Below are 24,094 nucleotides of genomic sequence, written 5' to 3' on the forward strand. Positions count from 1 at the left end.
ATGCCACGCCGCATTGAAGCAGTCATTTCTGCAAAAGGATTCCCGACCAAGTATTGAGTGCATAACTGTATATGATTATTTGAAGGTTGACGTTTTTTGTATTAAAAACACTTTTCTTTTATTGGTCGGATGAAATATGCTAATTTTGTGAGATAGGAATGTTGGGTTTTCATGAGCTGTATGCCAAAATCATCCGTATTAAGACAATAAAAGACCTGAAATATTTCAGTTAGTGTGCAATGAATCTAAAATATATGAATGTTAAATTTTCATCATTACATTATGGAAAATAATGAACTTTATCACAATATGCTAATATTTTGAGAAGGACCTGTATGTGTGGGGTCTGCAAAGATGTTAGCTGCTCTTTTCCTGACCATAGACCTGTATAAGCCCTGGATGGAAGGAAGGTCAGAACCTGATGATCCTCTCTGCAGACCTGATTGTTTGTTGCAGTCTGGACCTGTCCTATTTTTGTGGATGAGCCAAACTACACTGAGATGGACAAAGACAGGACAGACTGAATGATGGCAGTGTAGACGATGAGCAGCAGTTCCTGTTGAAGGTTGAAAGTTGTGAGAATGATCCCAGATCCCAAGAAAGGGGAGAACCGGAAGTGATCCATAGTAGACACAGTGTTGTTGAGGATGATGAGGGGAGGGAGTGTGAGGGGGTGTTCTCCATAAGTTCACCGTCATCTCAACAGTCATGAGCGGGTGAAGCTCCAGGTGGTTCTGACCACACCCGTGTCCCAGCTGATCCACCTTCTGTTTGCATGTATCATTGTCCTGGATCAGACCAATGACAACTTCAGGAGTTAGGTCCAATACCTTCCAGTACGACCCAGTCCAATAATGACAGATTCAGGTTCAAATCTGATCAAAAAACAGTAAATTTCCATCAGTCTAATACTATTCCGTCAGATTCAGGTGATGAACAGTTAGACTGCACTGAATCCAGGTTCGGAGGGGGCAGAGAAAAACACTCAAGCACTGAGCTAGGAGTACTTTCAATGGGAAAGAAAAACCAAAGGAGATGACAAAGTTAACCTAACAGTACATAACATAATAAAGTGATAGCCACTCAGAAACCTGTGCAAAACGTCTTCATCGTGATGGGATAAACTGCAAGTCTGTCTCATTAAACAGGACTCGAGGTGTCGTCACAGCGCACAGCCGCCAAAATAAATCTGTTAACACTAAATTTAACTGAAACTTTGGATTATTCTACTGTGAATTAAGCTGAATATTGGTTATCAGTTGATTTGATTTGAATTTGGAGAAAAGCCCTTTGAGATGGCTTTTGCTGTAATTTGGTGCCATATGAAAAAACTGAAGATCAAAATTCACATATATATAGCAACACATTCCTATAGTATTAATTTACTATAGTAAACCCTGAATAATCCTTTCAAATTTAGCAAAAAAAAATAAACAGCTGGAATACAATATCCATCGTTGAGGTCGGATAAGTGTCCTGCTTTGTGGCTGAACTAATACAGCTTGGAGGAATGCCCCGTGTTTCGCTATAATTACCTGGAGTTGATGTATATCAGATTATAGACATATTTCCAGCTGTTGTCTTCACTCTTTACAGGCAGACCAACAGGCAGAGGCAGCATCCTGAAACAAATATTAGGTGCATTATGGAATAAACAGGTAGAAGAACTTCATAAAGACAACAAGATGTCTTAAGAAGGTTTTCTTACTGCAGTATTTAGATTAACTGAGGGCTTTTTTTATTTTAATTCTAATCATCCAGCCTAAAAGTAACAAGTGCATGGATTTAAACACAAGACCTTCTTGCAGAGAAGCAAGCAGCTGTGGTACTAACCATCAAACCACCGTGCTCTCAAAACACATGTCCAGATTTGGACAGATTGTTTCAATATTACCAATACTGAAAGAAATAATTTAAATAAACAAAAGAAACTGGAAATAAAAGACCATTTAAAATTTTCAGTAAAATGGAATTAAAAAAGGGCATTTCTGATGAGACATAAATAAAGACCACAATTTTTTCTGCACCGGTTGGATCTTTACCGGCATCAAAACCCAACTGACATCTGTGTCTGTTGTTGAAGAAAAATAGACTAAGAGATTAACGTCTGAAGCCAGAATAAATGTAAAAACAGAGAGGAAGACAGGAAGCTATGTGAATGAGACACAAAGATGTCCTGCTATGTTTCAAACTGAAGCGTTTCAGTTCTAATCAATGGCCGTTTTGGCTTCTGCCTGAAGCACAAGTGACCTTTGGAAGAACATAAATCAGAGATTAAAACCGTGTCAGCACCAGATCCAGTAATGCCTTGCAGAAAAGTTACATGTGCACAAAATTGTAAAAATATTTAAATTTTATTGCAAATTACTTGGAGTATTATTATTTTTTATTTTTACAGATATTGTGTTCATAATAATTTTTGCTTCTGTGTCATCAAACAAGTTCAGTTCTGTTTCGGGGGGGAAAATAATACATTTTCAGGTTTTAATCTGTGAGATGTGGTACAATCCCTGCCTTTCAATCAGACATTCACACCGCGCCGGAACGAAGCACATCTGATACTTTTAAGTCATCCTCACCATGTCAGAAAGCCAGTAAATCTTCGGGCGGCTTCCCTCACAGGCTGAGACTTTGGCTGCCAACTTAGACTGGGTCACCGATCCCTGACCAGGTTGATGGGAACGTCTCACAGATTTGCGTCAGCAATCTGAACCAATAAATTATAGCAAAATAAGCAGAGAAAAAACATCTTTTTATACAAGAAAGCTTTGGATTTTCATCCTTGGTGGCTGTAATTGCTTAGAGGTATGTTTTTTAAATCTACATTAAAATCAGTTTTATGAAGCTGTGATTTTAAAATATACCTGATGATTTTCCACCAGTGGAAATATATCTGCTCTCATGGCAACATAACAGGTTGCTCTCATTTTTCATAGCTAAGTGTCTGTTTGAGCCTAATGCAGCACAAACAGCAGGCGTGCAAGTTTTTTTTGTCTGTTTCATTTTAATCGAAACAGTTTTTGTGCATTTTACTTCAAAGCCCATTTGAATTTTGAAAGGGTTTTATTCCTCTCTCATCGGCTTCGTTATTGTGTTAAATTTGACACAGGTTCCCTACATTCCAGGAACTCCCCCATCCCGAGCCGTTCCGGCTTCTCGGGTCAGGTTTAACTCTCTATGGAAATGAAATTATCCAGGGATTTTTCTTCTTTTAGCTACCTTTGTAAAGCATCTTTTTAGACAGGAAAGAAATAAAATGGCCATTAATATGCAGTAGTGCTCAGAGGTTTTCCAACACTCATTATGTGCATTGATCTCATGTTAATTTTGGGCTCTCATTGATTTATTTGAGCTGTTCTTTTTCCAGGGTTTTATGATTATGCAAAATGAAACTTCAAGGATTTTTAAAAACAGGAATCGGATGCACAAGTTTTAATTTTTTTGGATTTTATCTAATACACACAAGGTAAAATGATACCTACAGGTTCAAATATGAACATACACCTCCATTAATGAACAGCTGGTACTGCTGTTGCCTTGCAACAAGAAGGTCCATTGGTTCAAATCCCAGCCTGGGGTCTTTCTGCATTTGTGGGTTCTCTTCAGGTACTCCGGCCTCTTCCTACTGTTAGGTTAATGCATGGTTGTCTGTCCTGTGTGTCTCTGTGTTGCCCCGTGATGGACCAATAAATGTTTCTTAGCAACCCGCATCCCGAACACAGGTTTTATGTCCCTCAGCAAGTTCTGGCATAATTCTGGCTGAATATTGGACCACTCCTCTGGGCAGAAATGGTGGAATTCATTTAAATTGGTTAATTTCTTGGCTTTTAAATGTTTTTCCAGGGTTCAAGACAGCACCTTTACAGAAGCTTGATGTTAACCTCCTTTTCTCCATCCGAAACCAGTTTTAAAGTGGCGCCCATCTGAGTTTGAGTTTCAACCGTTCAGCTGTTGATTTGAGATGAAGGTGTGGAATCTGGAGGTAGTCCTCCTTCATTAATTTGTCCAGGTTGTTTAATGCACCCGTACCATGGAAGGCTGTGACAGTTTGGGTTATTCTTCCAGACTTTGGCAAAGTGGTAACATATCAGAATAACCTTTTATAGAATGTTTGAGCTGATGATTTTTGAATCTGCTTCATCTCACCTTCTCAGATCTTCACAGCTTTTCCATGGCCTTTATCATTGCTCTGAAAATTGGGTCAATCCATCGAAGGATGCCAAAAAATGAAAGAGAACCTACCTGCTGCCATCAGTCTTAGTAACCAGGTAGAGGTTTATAGGCCTTGACTGAATGTATGTATATTTCTGATCCTGTGTGGATTCCAGAAAATCCTCAATAAATTAAAACATGTGCATCTGTTTTTATAAACTTGTTTTCAAAGTTTTTAAGTTTTGCTGTGAACAAAATGGACGGTTAAATAAATCACTAAAAGCCAAAAATATGACTTTAGTGCACAAAATTTGTGTTTGTAAACTTCTGACCAGAACAGTACCACCTTTCTCCCCTTTATTAAATAAATGCTGGAGTTCTGTCCAGCATGGTTCCACCCATCCCTGTCCAACAAACATGCTGCAGAAACCTGACATTGCATCGTAAAGGGATCTTATTGTGCCTGTAGAGTTGCATAGTTTCTCATAGGGGATGCATAGTGGTCTTTGTGTGGAGTCGCTGTGCTTCGCCGAATCTTGTGATGTAACCAGTGGATTTCTTAGAACCCTGTTGGAAATTGCTGGGAGTGAGGAACGTAGCGCTGTGGTGTGAATGCAGGTACCCTGTTGATATTACTGCAGTGTTGGCCATCAGTCAGGAAGTCTCAGTGTCTGAAGGCAGCCTGCAGACTGGATGAAACTGGCTTTCCTGCAAATATCAAAGTACTGTACTGCACTGGTTTCCAGTGGCTTCAATGTTAAAGTTATTTAATACCATAAAGGGTTGTACTGGTCATATAATACGTAGGGAAATAATGAAACCACAAGTTACTTGATAAATCTCTATTTTTAACCTTTCTGGTGATTTAAAATACTTTGAATCTAAGTAACTGAAGATGATGAGAACTTAGCTAATGAGATCCACTGGATCTGCCTTCTGAAATGTCTGAATAAAGCCCTGTGCAAATGTCTTCAACCATCCTGTTGCAAATTTCAGCTACTTTAATTTATTTGAAAGTCCATAAACCAATTGGTCTGATTGATTATCAAAACCAAATCAGCATCATGACTTATCAACATGTGTCTAAAGGTCTAGGCGGTGTTCAAGAGGCCTCCTCGTCAGATGTCTGAACTACTTTGATTGACTCCTGTTGATCTGGCAGCTCCAACACAAGTCTACCTTGGATGATAGAGCTTCTCAGCCCCTAAAGAGACAGCCTATTTCGGATACTAACCAGGATCTCTTTCTTTGGGTTTTGACCCATACCCCATGAGCAAAGGTGAGGGTCAGAAGGTACATGGACCAATAAATCAAGAGCCTTCACATTTTTGCTGAATGTGTTCTTTCCCACAATAAGTTGGAGGAGCTCTGTCATTACTGCAGACAAAGTCTCGCTCCATCCTGCCATCCACAGTGACTTGCAAATTTGGAGGAATAGACTTGTGCAGACAATTTCATTGTGAGCTGCACAGCTTTAGTGCAAGCTAAAGGCCCAGGTCCAAAGATGCCAACAGAACCACAGACAGACAGAGAGTAGCATCTTTGTCCCAACAATGTGGTTTCCAAAGAGCTATTAGCTGAAAATCTGCCATACAGTTGAAGATCAGCAGAAGGATGAGGCATCTCTAAGGCCTTAGAATTGTAGATTTTAAGAGAAACAGGAACAAGTCAAAAACTATTTCTATCATGGGAGAAGAGGTGGAGATGGTGGAGGAGTACAAATACCTCGGTGTTCACCTGGACAACAGACTAGAGTGGAGATGCAACTGTGAAGCCATCTACAAGAAGGGACAAAGCAGACTGTACTTCTTGAGGAAGCTTAGGTCCTTTGGTGTTTGCAGCAAGATGCTGCATATCTTCTATAAGTCTGTTGTGGAGAGTGAGATTTTTTCTGCCATCATCTGCTGGGGAAGCAGCATCAGAGCCAGGGACTTAAAAAAAGCTCAACAAGCTGATAAAGAAGGCTGGGTCTGTTCTGGGGACTCCTCTGGAACCTCTGGAGATCATTGTGGAAAGACAGATTCTTCATAAAATGAAGAACATTATGGAGAACCCTGAGCATCCTCTTCATGAGACTGTCCTACAACAACAGAGTGTCTTCAGTCAGAGGCTTCTTCAGATCTGCTGTAAGACAGAGCGCTACAGGAGATCCTTCCTGCCCACAGCCATCAGCATCTACAACGGCTCTTTGAAGAAACCTTCATAATATGAGCTATAACAACATTTAATTTCCCTTTGGGATTAATAAAGTATTTTTGAATTGAATTGAATTGTCTTTCCTGGATTTTCTTCACAATGTGCTTTGCTGGTCAGGAACAAGGACTGGACTGAAACTCATTGAACAATCAGCCAAAGTCCAAAGAAAACCTTTTAAAAACCCACAGAACCTTCAAGTCCACAAGAAATTCTGGCTGCCTGGGAGCGAAAGAGAGGAAATTGGGAGTGGTTTAGCTTTGGTGGTTCAAATACTTTAAATCAGATAACTTCCAATATTTTTAAGGAGTTTGAAAAACTGGAAGCTTGACCCTGGTGACCAGCTTCTTGGTATTTATTTCCTCTGTTCCCTGGAGGGATCAGTCCTTTTCCGAGCATGCCTCCTAAAGCTGCTCCTTATCCCCTCGCAGAGGTAGTGGGTAAGCAGGATTTCCACTTTTGCAATTCACGGCAGCACAGTGACAGCCCGCATTATTTTAATGAGTTGCCAGTCTGTGTAACGCCGGTTAGTAACATGGATATGGAGGACAGAGGGCACCAAGGCTCTGGGAAATGTGGAAGGACCTGAACTGATGTGAAGTAAAGCAACAGAGGAGGAAAACATGCAAGTTCTGTACAGTGTGTCATTTAAGGGAAACATTTGGAAGTGAACTCTGGCCCATTTTAATCTGCACCTGACTTGTAACCTAATGCCTGCGTTTTGAGCTTGTTGAGGTTGTGGTGGTTCCCTGAGCATACCTGCCTCTTCCAATGAGCCTCCTGGAGGTACATCATGTAGAAAAATACACCAGAGTACCAAAACATCCAGTTGTTGTCCTCAACAACAAACTCTTTTTTTCTTGCTGTCTGACATTCAATTAAGGTAAGGTTTTGTAGATCAGTCAGGGTTACCAAAATTATTTGTCTTTGCTAAATACCAGGAAAATACAGATATATTTTTTATTTCTTTTCTTTCTCTCTTTGTTTTTCCTCCGAAAGAACTTTAGTTCTTGAACCAGTTCGGTTCAGTTGCCTTCGAACTTTGATGTTTTGTTGAGCACCGACGTGCGTTTCCACCAGTTTTGGGAACGAAGCATGACTCATCAACAGTGGCCGTTACACAACTCGAGGGTAAAGCATGGTAACATATTTGATTTAAGTGAAAAATGTTATAGATCTCCACCACTGAAACAGTGTGTAAATATAGATTTAAACCAACTAACAGATTTGGAGAACAACAGGAGAACGGCTTGATCACATTTTATGTTTCACTCAGAGAACCTTTTTACTGAAATAGACTTAAATTTGTCTGTCTGTGATCCTTCTGCTCTTCAGCTTATTAAATCTAAAGAATATCAAATTTTACTTGACAGTTTTCCTCTTATTTGACTTTAGAGCAGCTCTGTTTGAGTGAAAAGGAGAAGGGGGTTGTCAAGGTGTGACATTTTTGGACTTTGTTTGTGGCTTTGTGCTTGTTTACCTTTTGCTTAGATGTTTCTATTTTGGTTTTTGTATCATGTTTATTAGTTCTTTTTCTCCCTCTACCGCCTCCTAGTGTTTTCAGAATCAGAATCAGAAAAGCTTTATTGCCAAGTACGTTTTTGGACATACAAGGAATTTGTTTTGGCGTAGTCGGTGCAATACAATACAAATTAAACAGTATAAACATATCTACAATATAATATAAATATATGTGCACAGTTTTAAGTGAGTGAGAGTAAATATAGAGCAGTATAAAATGCAAGAGCAATACAACAGTGCAGGTGATCATTGTGCAAGTAAAGCAGTGCAAGTAAAGCAGGAGTCCAAGCTGAGCGTTAATGTAACGCATAGAGTTACAGGTTACAGGTGTCCTGTCAGCAAAAAAGGGGGGGGTGTGGGGGAAAGGGAGAATGTCAAGGTGGTTTCCGGGCTTTGTTAACAAGGCTGGTGGCAGATGGGAAAAAACTGTTCTTGTGGCGTGAGGTTTTGGTCCGGATGGACCGCAGCCTCCTGCCAGAGGGGAGAGTCTCAAAGAGTCTGTGACCGGGGTGGGAGGGATCAGCCAGAATCTTCCCTGCCCGCTTCAGGGTCCTGGAGGTGTACAGTTCCTGGAGCGACAGTAGACTGCAGCCAATCACCTTCTCAGCAGACCGAATGACACGCTGCAGCCTGCCCTTATCCTTGGCTGTAGCAGCGGCTTACCAGATGGTGATGGAGGAGGTGAGGATGGACTCAATGATGGCTGTGTAGAAGTGCACCATCATAATCTTTGGTAGGTTGAATTTCTTCAGCTGCCGCAGGAAGAACATCCTCTGCTGGGCTTTCTTGATGAGGGAGCTGATGTTTGGCTCCCACTTGAGATCCTGGGAGATGATGGTTCCCAGGAAGCGGAAAGATTCCACAGTGTCAATTGTGGAGTCACAGAGGGTGATGGGGGCAGGTGGGGCTGGGTTCTGCCTGAAGTCCACAACCATTTCCACTGTCTTTAGAGCGTTGAGCTCAAGGTTGTTCTGGCTGCACCAGTCCAAGAGATGGTCCACCTCCCATCTGTACGCAGACTCGTCACCATCAGAGATGAGTCCGATCAGGGTGGTGTCGTCCGCAAACTTCAGAAGCTTGACAGACTGGTGACTGGAGGTGCAGCTGTTGGTGTACAGGGAGAAGAGCAGAGGAGAGAGAACACAGCCTTGGGGGGAACCGGTGCTGATGGTCAGGGAGTCAGAGACGTGCTTCCCCAGCCTCACGCGCTGCTTCCTGTCAGACAGGAAGTCAGTTATCCACCTACAGGTGGAGTCGGGCACACTCAGCTGGGAGAGCTTCTCCTGTAGCAGAACTGGGACGATGGTGTTGAAGGCAGAGCTGAAATCCACAAACAGGATCCTGGCGTAGGCTCCTGTGGAGTCCAGGTGCCGGAGGATGAAGTGAAGGGCTAGGTTGACTGCATCATCTACAGACCTGTTGGCTCTGTAGGCACATTGCAGGGGGTCCAGGAGGGGGTCGGTGATGTCTTTTAGGTGTGAGAGCACAAGGCGCTCAAAGGACTTCATCACCACAGAGGTCAGGGCGACGGGTCTGAAGTCATTAATCCCTGTGGTCCTTGGCTTCTTGGGAACAGGGACGATGGTGGAGGACTTGAAGCAGGCTGGCACATGACATGTCTCCAGTGAGGTGTTAAAAATGTCTGTGAAGACTGGAGACAGCTGATCAGCGCAGTGCTTCAGGCTGGCTGGTGAGACAGAATCCGGACCAGCAGCTTTCCGGGGTTCTGTCTCCTGAAGAGTTTGTTTACGTCCCTCTCCTGGATGGAAAGAGCCGTCCTCGGCGTGGGTAGGGGGCTGGTGGGGGGGAACTTCAGGGTGGGGGTTGGAGGTGCCAAGGCCCCTCTTGAGGTCGGGGAGGTGGGGGTGGTGGATTGTGGCTGCAACTGTTGGGGGGCGTCGTGGGGGATGGTTGCAGGGCTTTCCTTAAGTTCCTTTATGGTTGTTTTCTTATTTTGCATGGTTTATTATTATTATTGTAATTATTATTATTATTATTATTGTAATTATAGCTCTTTGCCTTCTTTGGATTCTCTAGTTTAATTTCTTTTTTAGTATCCTTGTGTTTATTTATGTTTTAGTATTTGTTCCTTTGCATTCTTGTTAGTTTATTTTCTGTTTCCTTTCCAGTCAGTATTGCTTTGTTTACTTTTGTACTTGGTATGGTGTTCTTTTGTTTCCTCTAGTTTTTCTGTTTCCTTTAGTTAATCTTCTTTCTAGGTTCTTATGTTTCTTTGGTTATTTATCTTTGTCCTTAGTTTCGTTTAGTTCTGGTTCACTGATTCTTGTTTATGCAGTACTTACTTATGGTTTTGTTTTATAGTCAGTTCTCTTTAAGTTATGTCTTATGTCCCCTTAATTTTCTAGTTTGGTCTCCTTCACCACTTTTCCTACTCCCTCAGTTCTCTGCAGCCTGGTTCACACCTGTTCTCTATTCTCCTCTGATTACCTACCTCTGTGTCTCATTGGTTCATACCTCACTCTGTTCACACCTCTGTTCATAAGCTTGTTTGTTCCACGCTGGTTCCTCCGTTCACTATCCCGTTCTCCGCTCATGTCTACGTGCTTTCTGTATTATGTTCCTGCAGAATCTATGCTGTAAGTTTTTGGAGTTTCGAGTTGAGTTTTTCTACCTGCAGTGATTTTTGCTACGTTCTTGCTACGCTTTTGGAAAACCTTTTTAAACTTTTCTTGAATAAAGACCGACGACTCTTTTAACATGCTGCTGCCTAGCTTTTGTCTGCACGTTGGTCACTCTAAACCACAGAACGCGACAGGGGTTATGAAATTTGCAGTGTGTGAGTGCCAGGGTTTTGAGAATGTTAAGCAACTTCGACATTTAGTGCCAACATTGAGTTCCTCTCACTGTTGCATAATGTCATCATGTGTTGCTGACACACAGCACTTTGCAAAAGTTTTTAACCAGCTCTTGAACATTTTGCTTGAAGTGGGATAGACTTTCATTTTTATTTTTCTTTAGATAGTTGATACACCTTCTAATACCCACGAGCATATCCCTAAATAAAATAAAAAACTTGAAGAGTAACCCAGTCCTAATATTGTATTAAACGTATGTCCTCAAGATAAGAAAGTGCCAACAAATATTTGCTAAATAAATAATCTTTCACCAGATCTATCCAGTTTTTTTTGGTGTTAAAATCCAGTTTTCTGTCTAATTGTACTGTTCAGTTATGGAAATAGGAACAAAATGTGCATAATTGTGAAGTTGATAGAAAATGACTGATAATTTTAAATATTTTAAAACAATTGTAATGCTTAATGTGCATTTGTATTCAGCCCTCTTCACTCTGATGCCCCTAAATTAAATCTAATGCAACGGGTGCAAAATGATAGGTGACTGGAGACTTTCGCACAGCTTAATGTAGGTTATGCTGGAATGCAGCTTGTTTTATGGAGCAGTAATCATTACTCGGTTGGTTAATATAGTAACCAGAGACAGGTTCCACAAAGGCAGCGATTTGTAGCTCTGCACGGCTATTATTCTGCAGACAAAAGCCACCTCCATCTGCCTATTTTCAGCCTCAGTGTACTCGGAGGTTTAAACCACTTCTCTGTACAGAAACATTCTGGAGGTAAATTATATTTGTCTTTGTTTAATATTTCAGCTCCCAGGATGAAGACAAACCAGCATCCCCGTTCTACATGAGGTAAGGCCTCCTTTCTGAGTGTCTTATAAACTTAGCATGGTATGTTGTTGTACACTGGAGGCGTGGGGGATGTTGGTCATGTGTTGCCTTTGTGCATTATTATCAGCTTCAATGGAAGCAATAGTTAAAGAGAAACCAAGGCAGCTTACACATGCAGCACAGTTTGGTTCTTGTTCTGAAAGCAGCAGCAGCACGTTTCAGTCAAGACACTTTATTTATGATTTTACTCATTACTAACTAACTGATTGGTTTCCCCAAATAACAAAATAAAATCATAATAAAAACTACAATTGTGATATACACTGCCTGGCTAGAAAAAAAGTCTCCACTTATGTAAGCAAATAGGTACGAGCCTCTCATTGGATAATTACGGCATGGGCGATTATGTTTCAGCTGGCAACAAGTTATTTAACCCCAACAGGTGGAACAAGATGCTTCTCATTTTTTCAAACAACCATATTGAAAGACACATCCTGTGGTCGTGGAAAAGGCAGGTGAAGTGATGCACCCATCATGCCTAGTGCCTACTGTACCAGCCTGTGGGGGCAGTGCTATGATCTGGGTTGCTGCAGGTGGTCAGGTCTGGGTTCAGCAACAGTATGTGTTCAAAGAATGAGGTCAGCTGACTACCTGGATATACTGAATGACCAGGTTATTCTACCCTTGGATTTTTTCTTCCCTGATGGCACGGGCATATTCTAAGATGACAATGCCAGGATTCATCGAGCTCGAACTGTGAAAGAGTGGTTCAGGGAGCATGAGACATCATTCTAACACATGGATTGGCCACCACAGAGTCTAGACCTTAACCCCATTGAGAATCTTTGGGATGTGCTGGAGAAGGATTTGCACAGCGATCAGACTCTACCATCATCAATGCAACATCTTGGTGAAAAATTAATGCAACACTAGGTGGAAATAAATATTGTGACATTGCAGAAGCTTATTGAATCAATGCCACAATGAATGTGTGCCGTAATCAAAGCTAAAGGCGGTCCAACGAAAGGTTAGAGTGTGTGACCTTTTTTTTAGTGGCAATTGTTTTTTGGCCAGGCAGTGTACTTATATCTTCTTAAACAAAATACAAAAAATGTGTAAAAATAATTTAAAATAAAAATAATAATAATAGTACATTTATCATGGTCACACTGAAGGAATATGAAAAAATCTAACTCTTAATTTGATGACTTTTATTTAGCAGGGTTGAAGAACAAAAACTAAATGACAGCTTCACAACAACAGCTTCTAAACAAGATGGCGCCGCAGATGGTCGCCTCGGCGTGTTGGTGCGCATTGTTTTGTTTTGTTTTTTGCTTTAAAACGGTCTTCTGTGATGGTACCCGGAGCTCTCTAACCAGAGAAGAACTCATGAACATCATGGCTACTACACCAGAGGAGTTATTTCCAACTTTTCTGCCTACTGCTCTGGAATATTTGGACATTCTGGTCAAAGGTTCGCTCACCTTTGTTCATGCCGGAAGAGAGGGAAACGGGCTGGGTTGCTGGTACGACTTCGCCAGCGTGGACTACGAACACCGTTACCTGGAATATTTCTCTCTAACGTGCGCTCACTTCCCAACAAAATGGAGGAACTACAACTGTTGTTGGGGAAAAACAGGGACTTTTATTCATCGGCAGTTTTGTGCTTCACGGAGACGTGGCTGTGTGGATTAATACTGGACTCTGCGCTGCAGCTGGCAGGATTCCAGCTCTACAGAGCGGACAGAGACACGGAACTCTCTGGCAAAGCGAAAGGTGGAGGAATCTGTTTTTACCTCAACAGTGGTTGGTGCAACGACGTGACAGTGATTCAGCAGCACTGTTCTCCAGACCTGGAATCCTTCATCATAAACTGTAAGCCTTTCTATTCCCCCCGTGAGTTCGCTTCGTTCATCCTGGTCGGTGTTTACATCCCGCCGCAAGCTAACGTGCAGGTCGCACAGCGCATGCTCGCCGACCAGATACTAAGTGTGGAGCGGACCAACCCGGACTCCTTAGTTATCGTCGCTGGTGACTTTAACAAAGGTAATCTGACCCACGAACTCCCCAAATATAGACAGTTTATTAAATGTCCGACCAGAGAGGACAACATTCTGGATCACTGTTACACCACCATCAGAGACGCTTATCACGCCGTCCCACGTGCTGCACTGGGCCAATCCGACCACATCATGGTCCACCTGATTCCTGCATACAGGCAGAAACTAAAGCTCTGCAAACCTGTTGTGAGGACGTCAAGGAAGTGGAGCAGTGAGGCTGTGGAGAATCTCCAGGCGTGTTTAGGCTGTACAGACTGGGATGTGTTCAGGACTACTACCAACAGTCTGGACGAGTACACAGAGGCTGTGACTTCCTACATCAGCTTCTGTGAGGACAGCTGTGTACCATCATGCACCAGGGTGAGTTACAACAACGACAAACCCTGGTTCACAGCTAAACTCAGAAGGTTAAGACTGGATAAGGAAAAGGCCTTCAGGAGTGGGGACAAAGACATATACAGAGAGGCTAAGTACAAGTTTGGCAAGGCAGTGAAAGAGGCCAAACGACTGTACTCTGAGAAGCTCCAAAACCAGTTCTCAGCCAACGACTCTGCGTCTGTCTGGAAAGGGCTCAAGCAAATCACCAACTACAAGCCGAAAGCCCCCCACTCCATCAACGACCGACGCCTCGCCAACAACCTGAACGAGTTCTACTGCCGCTTTGAAAGACAAAGGGACAGTCCTGCAATCATCCCCCACGACGCCCCCCAACACCTGCAGCCACAATCCACCACCCCCACCTCCCCAACCTCAAGAGGGGCCTTGGCACCTCCAACCCCCACCCTGAAGTTCCCCCCCACCAGCCCCCTACCCACGCCGAGGACGGCTCTTTCCATCCAGGAGAGGGACGTCAACAAACTCTTCAGGAGACAGAACCCCCGGAAAGCTGCTGGTCCGGATTCTGTCTCACCAGCCAGCCTGAAGCACTGCGCTGATCAGCTGTCTCCAGTCTTCACAGACATTTTTAACACCTCACTGGAGACATGTCATGTGCCAGCCTGCTTCAAGTCCTCCACCATCGTCCCTGTTCCCAAGAAGCCAAGGACCACAGGGCTTAATGACTTCAGACCCGTCGCCCTGACCTCTGTGGTGATGAAGTCCTTTGAGCGCCTTGTGCTCTCACACCTAAAAGACATCACCGACCCCCTCCTGGACCCCCTGCAGTTTGCCTACAGAGCCAACAGGTCTGTAGATGATGCAGTCAACCTAGCCCTTCACTTCATCCTCCGGCACCTGGACTCCACAGGAACCTACGCCAGGATCCTGTTTGTGGATTTCAGCTCTGCCTTCAACACCATCGTCCCAGTTCTGCTACAGGAGAAGCTCTCCCAACTGAGTGTGCCCGACTCCACCTGTAGGTGGATCACTGACTTCCTGTCTGACAGGAAGCAGCGCGTGAGGCTGGGGAAGCACGTCTCTGACTCCCTGACCATCAGCACCGGTTCCCCCCAAGGCTGTGTTCTCTCTCCTCTGCTCTTCTCCCTGTACACCAACAGCTGTACCTCCAGTCACCAGTCTGTCAAGCTTCTGAAGTTTGCGGACGACACCACCCTGATCGGACTCATCTCTGATGGTGACGAGTCCGCATACAGATGGGAGGTGGACCATCTGTTGGACTGGTGCAGCCAGAACAACCTTGAGCTCAACGCTCTAAAGACAGTGGAGATGGTTGTGAACTTCAGGCAGAACCCAGCCCCACCTGCCCCCATCACCCTCTGTGACTCCACAATTGACACTGTGGAATCTTTCCGCTTCCCGGGAACCATCATCTCCCAGGATCTCAAGTGGGAGCCAAACATCAGCTCCCTCATCAAGAAAGTCCAGCAGAGGATGTTCTTCCTGCGGCAGCTGAAGAAATTCAACCTGCCAAAGACTATGATGGTGCACTTCTACACAGCCATCATTGAGTCCATCCTCACCTCCTCCATCACCATCTGGTACGCCGCTGCTACAGCCAATGATAAGGGCAGGCAGCAGCGTGTCATTCGGTCTGCTGAGAAGGTGATTGGCTGCAGTCTACTGTCGCTCCAGGAACTGTACACCTCCAGGACCCTGAAGCGGGCCGGGAAGATTCTGGCTGATCCCTCCCACCCCGGTCACAGACTCTTTGAGACTCTCCCCTCTGGCAGGAGGCTGCGGTCCATCCGGACCAAAACCTCACGCCACAAGAACAGTTTTTTCCCATCTGCCACCAGCCTTGTTAACAAAGCCCGGAAACCACCCTGACACTCTCCCTTTCCCCCACACCCCCCCTTTTTTTGCTGACAGGACACCTGTAACCTGTAACTCTATGCGTTACATTAACGCTCAGCTTGGACTCCTGCTTTACTTGCACTGCTTTACTTGCACAATGATCACCTGCACTGTTGTATTGCTCTTGCATCTTATACTGCTCTACATTTACTCTCACTCACTTAAAACTGTGCACTTATATTTATATTATATTGTAGATATGTTTATACTGTTTAATTTGTATTGTATTGCACCGACTACGCCAAAACAAATTCCTTGTATGTCCAAAAACGTACTTGGCAATAAAGCTTTTCTGATTCTGATTCTGATTCTGATGATAAATGATGCAACCGTGACATAAAATAACTGTAACTTAATGGGGACATAACATGCTTTTAAATCCTTCCTTTTCAGCATCTGAGAGCAACTCGTTTTGCTCCCGTCTCTTTAAATGCTGCTGACGCTCTTCCCACCCCCACCCCCTCCAGGTCAAAAACCGCTCCACTTTAACCCGTTCGGCCATTTTTGTAGTTTGATAACAATTACCTAGCAGCACAGAAATAACACAAAACGGCAAAAGCAATGCTGAACTGTTTATGTAATACTAATATTAAAACACACAGTACGGTTCTGTCCTCAAGGAGCTAAAAGCAGCACACAGCACTAACATCAGCAGAAAACCTGATGCTGCTGCTATCAGAATAATGACCAGGACATCATATCAACACAATAAATTCATGTCTAAAATAAAGTTTGTCGTCATGTTAGCGTTATTTGCAGCTTACTGTGTCCGTCGTTCTCATAAACAGAAGGAACTGACCCTTAATCAGATGAAGTCTTTCAGCAAATCCTTCTTGATACTGGTGGAGGTTGCTGAAGAACTCATCCTTGAAGTGGGTAAAGAGGAATTTCCCACTGATGTAGGAACGTTTCCATGAAAAATAAAATTTAACCAGGCACTTCAAAGAGGTTCTGATGCTGGAGGACAGTGTAATGAACCAAACGTATCCTCTTTCAGCGTAGGCATACTTGCACTTAGACAACAAAATCACAGTGAGAAATAAATATGGCTGAAATTGATCAGCTGGAAGTCCATGGCCGTGTTTAGCTGTTCTGCAGAAAATACTTGTCATGGTATGACATCTTTGGACTTGGTTTGTGTTTTTGTGTTAACTGTTAGGTCTATGTTTCCCTTTGTTGTTAATTAGTTCCACCTGTCCCTTCTACCTCCATGTCTCCTTGCCACACCTGTTCTTAGTTCCTGTGATTACCTGCCTTTGTTTTCTCCCTGTATATTATTTGGTGTGTGTTCTTTGTTCCCCGCTGGTTCCTCCGTCACTATTCCTCGTCACACCCTGGTTTAGTCTTGTGTTTTTCTACTTTCCTGCAGTAGTGAGCTCTAGTAAGTTTTTGGCATTGTTCTCACACCAGTACCTGAAGTGTATTTTTGCTACGCCTGGAAATCGCTAAATAAAACTGATAACTCGTTTAATCATGCGGCTCCCAAGCTCTTGTCTGCGCATTGGTCCGGTCCAAACTCAGAACGTGACAATACTGTCCATTAACAGTTGGAAAAACATAACAAATGATATCCACAACACCTGGAGAGAATAAACTGAACCTTTCTGCACTCCCAAAGACTCCAAGTACACAACAAAATGTTCTGGCTAAAAAAGTGGATTTTGCATGATATGTCCCCTTCAAGCATGTTTGTCATTTATACTCTGCTGCTGGTTGTATTTTGTTGCTGGCTACCTACAGTGTTCAGGAAGGTAGAATATAGTATTTCATGGCTTCACGTTTCCCATGTGTTTAAGTACAGTGTAAAACAGGTTCATATTCAATTAGCCACTGTTCAAAATGGGAAAGACAAAAGAATATCCTATTCAAGGTCAGCAGATGAGATTTGTGAATCACAAAATGGTCATGAGAAGATAGCACTGATGCATGCAGCAATAAAACTTCTAATAAGGCATTTAATAAGCAGATTACATATTTTCTTTCTATGTTCCTATAAAGAGACATGGGTAACTAAGAAAACTAACCAATCCAGTCGGTCCCAGGTTTACCTTGCCATGATGTACAGTTAGGAGGATGGTAAGAGAGGTACATACATCTCCTCAGCTCACTCACATACCAACCAATTGTTTAGAGGTCAAAGTGGCAAAGAGCCTTTTCTGTCCAACCATCACATACTTAACCATGTAGAGTTTGCTAAAGTCTGCTGGGATTTTACCTGGACCCGTGTGCTTTGATGAGATGAGATTAAGATTATGTTTGTACGTGACAAACACTCCAGGTGGTTTTAGTATGAAGCAAAACATATATAGTACTGTGTAAAAGGTTTAGGCAGGTGTGAAAAAAATACTGTAAACAAAGAATGCTTTCAGAAATATAAATGATTATTGTTTATTTTTTATCAATTTACAAAATGCTAAGTGAGCGAACCCAAACATACAGCCAAAGTCATTAAGAACTTTCTTCACCGTAAAGAAGACCAAGACTTGCTGGAAGTGATGGTATGGCCTCACAGAGCCCTGATCTCAACATCATGGAGTTTGTCTGGGATGACATGAAGAGACAGAAGGATGTGAGAAAGCCTACATCCACAGTAAATCTGTGGTTAGTTCTCCAAGACGTTCGGAACAACCAACCAGCCGAGTTCCTTCAAAAACTGTGTGCAAGTGGACCTAGAAGAACTGATGCTGTTTGGAAGGCAAAGGGTGGTCACACCAAATATGGATTTGATTTAGATTTCTCTTTTGTTCATTCAATGCATTTTGTTGATTGATGAAAATAAACGATTAACACTTTTTGAAAGCTTTCTTTGTTTACAGCATTTTTTCACACCTGCCTAAAACTTTTGCACAGTACTTTATACATAGAAACGCACATAATGCATACCTTTAGGTACGGTGGAGGATTTGTGATGCTGCAGGCCTGTTTCCCCTGAGAACCTGGTTGGGCTGCATGTCATTGAGAACTTTTTTAAATACCTGGAGATTTTAATTCAAAATCTGATAACCTCTGCTAGAACACCGGAAATGGGTTTTTATTCGGTCTTTCAGCAGAACAAAGATCCAAAATATATTATTAAAGCATAGGCAAAGATGGGAGATGGACAGTACTGACAAGAGGCCTGCCAAGTTGCATGGATATGGCTATTAAAGCCCAGTTGTCCAGATAAGCCAGGGTTTGAATTTCCTTTTCTTTGAAAAGGGCTAACACTCGTAACAAATGTAAATGTGCACGAGGCGAGCAGTAGACCAAAAGGCAAGAACAGGTACTCGTCAGATATGCCCTCAAAGGCAAATTTTAGAAACTACCTGTGTTCCAGTTGTATCGCTACGTGAAAGTAAGCGTCCATAAGATCAATTGTTGCAAACCAATTGCTTGGGCTGACCACGTCCAGAAGCTTTCTTAGTGTCAACATTTTGAATTTGTACATGGGAAGGTATTTGTTTAACACTCTTAAATGTAGGATGCGAAGAAGGCCACCTTCCTTCTTTAGAACAACAAAGTAGCAACTGTACCAATCTTTGTTTTTAAAAGTTGGAACCACGTGCATCGCTACTTTTGCCAACCCTCAACTTTCTCTAAATTTGGTTCCTACAGTTTTATTTACAACTGAGAGGACACTGGTTCATTCAAATAGGTGGCCCTGTCCCTATCTGGGATGTCAGAAATGATGTCTCTACAGCTAATAATTGCCGAACAACCGTTGAAACCATCTCTCTGCCCAGCGACAACCCTTCACAGCGGGACGTGTGGAGGATACAATCTGCATTGATTCTAATCTCATTTAAAAGCAGGACCAGAGGGCTCTTAGGTGACATTTGAGCTCTGAGCTCGAACAGGCACAAAGCTTCAGCATGGTAGCTGAGCTCAGAGTGGGACAAGTTTTTCTCCTGATGGCGTGTAGATTGTTTAGATGGAACGGTCGAGGGGCCACTCTCACTTTGGTTGTATGATGGCACCAGGCAAGCTGCAAGGGATAGGTCCAAGGGTGGAGGATTAACCAGTGCAACTTTGTCGGCGCCCTTCAGATCTACATACTGTCTATAGCCAGACACAGTTACGGGTACGTACAGCGTGTTTTTTCCAGGAGGATGTTTACTCTGAGACAAAATCCGAGGACATGGGCAGGCCGCTTTTAACCATAGTTGGCTCCATCGTAAGATAAATCCCACTGAACCTTGACACCCTCTGAGGAGGAGGAGGAGTGGGCCTTCCAAATTTTCAGCTGCACAGCAGCAAAGGGAAAGACATGAAGTGTTGTCTTGGCCCATTGGAAAGGAGTAGCAGCAGCTGTACACTGACCCGTTGAAAGTCATTGTCGTCCACGGATGTCCAGCACATCATTATCCTTACCATGAGGCTCTAGGTGATACTAAGAGGCAGCAGGATCCTGCTCCGCCTCAGCTAACCAGTCCACATTTTCCTTATGGTCTGCTGGCTGGAAGTGAGTTCGACCAAAAGCCATCCTCGTTGGACTAAAACTACACCATGTTCCTTGACCCGGAGAGCAGGAGGCCTTGCTGTGACGTGGTAGCCTCTCCCAGTACTTCCTGCACAAACCTGACCCACCGTTCAAACTTCGAGCTCCAAAGCTCGCTGCAAAATGTACATGAATCCAGATCCGTCAACACACAATTTCAAGGCAGATGGGACCTGCTGAGTGCTGGTCTTTGCCATGAAGGAGAAGCTGTACCCCTGAGGACAGTAGACAGTAGACTTCTGCTTCGCTATTTTCTGCTTGGTGCTCATTCCAAACCACAAAGCCAAAAATAGGGAAAAGAAAAGAAAACAGAAGTAGCGCCCAGTGGACAGACACGCTAACCAGCAGGCAGTAGTGGCTATATCGCTCAAACTTGGAATGGGTGTTCTTAGTGAGGTGAAGACCGTAAGAACGGAATAATGACTGTGATGACGGATGTATTTAAGTGGAGGTCTGGACCATCCACCTGTCATCGCACGTCGTTTGCCTAAAGAAGTGATTGGAAGTGTCTTCAGTCAGGCCATGCGGGGGCATGATATCCCATACTTTATGTGTTGTACCATGTGAACTGACTGAAAGGGAACAGCTTTGTGAGTGCAAGATGTACCGAAAAAGAGGATAAGACCAAAAATCATCTGATTCGTGTCACCAACAGAGTTAGTTGTGCAACTATCCTGCTCATTTGTCGTTAAAGCAGGTAGTGTTTGCTCCTCATACCTCACATTAATCAGCTCCATGCGCTTTCTCTCTGTTAAGATCTGCTTGCATTCCTTCATTTACACATTCTGAGGCGTAACCTCTGACCCTGTCAGAGTGAGACATAGATCAACATATTTTTTCCTGTTTGTGTGTGAATGCTGTGCCTCATACCTGACTGTGGTGTAATACTGGATTACCTGAACGGATGTGTTTGGGTAAACAGTGCTGGAGAATTTAACTGGTTTCAGCTGGTGCTCTGGAAGCTGTGGAGTTTTAATGACATCCAGGCACGTAACTTTTAAAAACAACAACAGAGGAGCTAATAAGTTGATTTGCTGTTGTGTTTGCAAAATAATCCAGTTAGTTAGAAGGTCTGAAGTTGAGCAAATAAATGAGGCAATCTTTAAGCTTTCATTAAACAAAGACCTGCATTGTCACCTTTTTTAACTCTGCAAGAATAGCACAGCCCGATAAATAAAGTCCCAGACATGAATTAATTACAGTCACAGCTAATCTCTCCGCCTCTCAGACACAATTAAACTGGAAACCAACAGACAACTTGGTAGCAACCATTCAGGACTTCTTTAGTATGTAATTAGGTTAAAAATTTATATTTTCAGCCTATGAAGTCAGACAGATGTGTCTTAATTTTGCTGCAGGTTATTTCACAGTATTTGTGAATATTACAGCACCGTTACATACTGTATTTATCTTGCTAGTTAAGTATTTTGATGAATTGTTGTGATAAATATATGCTAGAAAACAAATACCTGAAGTCAGGACTTCAGGTAAAATCACAAATTAGTATTTTAGTTTTATGGAGATCCTAAGAAACAGTTTTTTTAACTTTATGTTAAGCAAAAGGCCATTTGGTGATGACACTATGTTTAAGTGAAATTCTAAAGGCTTGTGTCAAAAAATACAAATATATTATATGAATTATTATTTTCATTGTATTTATTCTAATATTATTAATTCTGTTTTATTAATAATTATTAAATTGTCATTATTTCTGTTAATATGTTTTGCTTTCATTTATTTCTATTCATTATTATCTTTATTTTATTCTATTAACATATTTATTTGTTTTCGTTATTTGAAATTTAATATTTATATGTTATTATTTTAATATTAGTTTTAGGTATTAATTCTAATGTGAATTTAATTTTATTAATACATATTAGTTCATTATTATTCTCTTATTACATTGTATTTATGTTTATTATCATCATAAATGTTATATTACTTTTCTTAATTCTATTTTAGTATGATTTTTATTTTCTTAATTGTAGTATTCCATTTACTATATTAATACCTATTAATTGTCTATTCTACTCATTCTATTAAGATATTTTATTTGTAGTTTTTGTCATTGATGACAATCATAATAATGATAATGATATAATAATGAAATAAGTATCAAACAACTGTTTGTATGAAAGCAAACTAAATGTACTTAAATGACCCTAAATCATAATCATGAATTATTTGCTGCCTATATTTTAAGAAAGAAAATACCCGACTTGGTCACGTTTCTGACACATTTCTGCTGCACTGACTCACCTTCTTAGAGCCCCAAGCCTGTCCTGCTGGTAGGTCATGAGTCACCTTGTTTCTGTTACTCACTACGCAACTTTCCCATCCTCATACCAGAGTTGCTTCACTCTGTTAGTTAAAAGCTAAGCCAGCTGGACACATTCATCCATGCTCTGTCTGCATGGTCCCTTTGCCAAAACTCCAGCAGGTGCTCTGTCCTGCGTAAAGCTGAAGAACATCTAAGAATATGATAGCTACAACATGATGATATTTATTTACTGGATGCTGCTATTGACATTTGCTGGTGGTGACTCTTAGCTATTAATGTCATTAACAGATTGAGGCCATGCAAGCAGATACCTAAAAAGCATTGATTTACTGCCTACTATGATGTTAGACCTGAGGTCAACTAGGCCGGTTGTTCATACTGAATGCTAGGGGCTCCTAATCATGGATATTGTCAGTATGAGATTCTCACAGAACGATCACCTTGACTAAATATACCTCAGTCATATACTGCAGGACCAAGTCATTGCAATACAAGTCAGAAGTAAGAGTCAAGTCTCTTAGGACTGTGGAAATGACTGTAGATTTCCAGGGGATGCCCCCCTACACACACTCACTGCCCCCACCATCCTCATCCTGCCTGCTGTGGAGCACTTCATGACCCTTGGAACCACCACTTCTCGTGACCAGAGCTGGTCCTCACACATAGATACTGTTTGGAAGAAGGCCCATCAGAGACTGAACTTCCTGTGGCAACTCAAGATGTACAACCTGCTACAGGAGATGCTGGTCACCGCTCTTCTGATTTTTTCCACATCTGAATTAATTAAGACTTAAGATTTTGAGAAAGCCACATTCTTTGAAGAAATATAGTTCTGTTTCAAACAAGTTTCACCTTCCAAGCAACGTAAACAACAGGGTTCCTGATTTTTTTGCATTCTTCTCTCTTCTTTCTCAAACATTCCTAATTTTTCTAACAGTTACGACCTCCTGTAAAATCTAAACTTGTCTTTTTCAGATGGCACTGACATGCACTACATTACTGCATCTCTATTAGAGACTACTTTACACTTATAAGCAGGGTGATGTTTATCGTCACTGTTCACGGGCCAGAAAAGATCACAGTCTCAGAGTTAAATCTGCAGCAGAGAGCATAGTCTGGATGCTATAAATGTCCCCTAAGGTTTAGCAGCTGTCTTGTGTTGCCTCTTGTTCTAAATCTTCATCATCTCGTCACTGTCATGATATAACTGCTTGTAGCAGGAGAAGAGTCCTACAAGGTTCTGGACGGCTCTGGATTCTTCGGTCATATTTGACCTCAAGCTTTACAAATAATTGACCACATTATTTAAACATCCCGAAACGTTTAAATAATGTGTTAATAATGTTTGTGCCTCGGACATCTCTTAGCTTTAACATTAAGGCTTAAGTCAACATTGGTGAACCATTAAACTACTTTCTGTGGTTTTGACCTGTAGCCGTTTGGGTCGGGGCTATTTTAAGGTTGTTGGCCTGAATAGGTTTCAGCTTTGACAAAATCAAGCAGTTAAA

At 42.3% G+C, this 24,094-nt stretch overlaps 1 protein-coding gene and 1 long non-coding RNA gene across 5 annotated transcripts in view; one reads left to right on the plus strand and one right to left on the minus strand.

Moving 5' to 3' along the window:
- Window positions 1-24,094, plus strand: part of fam13a (family with sequence similarity 13 member A) — a 92,046-nt gene that overhangs the window by 32,775 nt on the left and 35,177 nt on the right. For all 4 annotated transcript variants that reach the window (XM_047365352.1, XM_047365355.1, XM_047365353.1 and 1 more), the window contains exon 9: window positions 11,492-11,533. In XM_047365352.1, the coding sequence (XP_047221308.1) occupies window positions 11,492-11,533 (42 nt within the window). The remainder of the gene's footprint in view (window positions 1-11,491; window positions 11,534-24,094) is intronic.
- Window positions 1,551-22,608, minus strand: LOC124868286. The gene is made up of 3 exons (XR_007038297.1): window positions 22,565-22,608; window positions 2,580-2,707; window positions 1,551-1,622 (listed from the first exon to the last, which is right to left on the minus strand). It is a non-coding gene; the product is annotated as an uncharacterized LOC124868286 (long non-coding RNA).

The sequence above is a fragment of the Girardinichthys multiradiatus genome, chromosome 5, assembly GCF_021462225.1.
Source record: "Girardinichthys multiradiatus isolate DD_20200921_A chromosome 5, DD_fGirMul_XY1, whole genome shotgun sequence".
NCBI lineage: Eukaryota > Metazoa > Chordata > Actinopteri > Cyprinodontiformes > Goodeidae > Girardinichthys > Girardinichthys multiradiatus.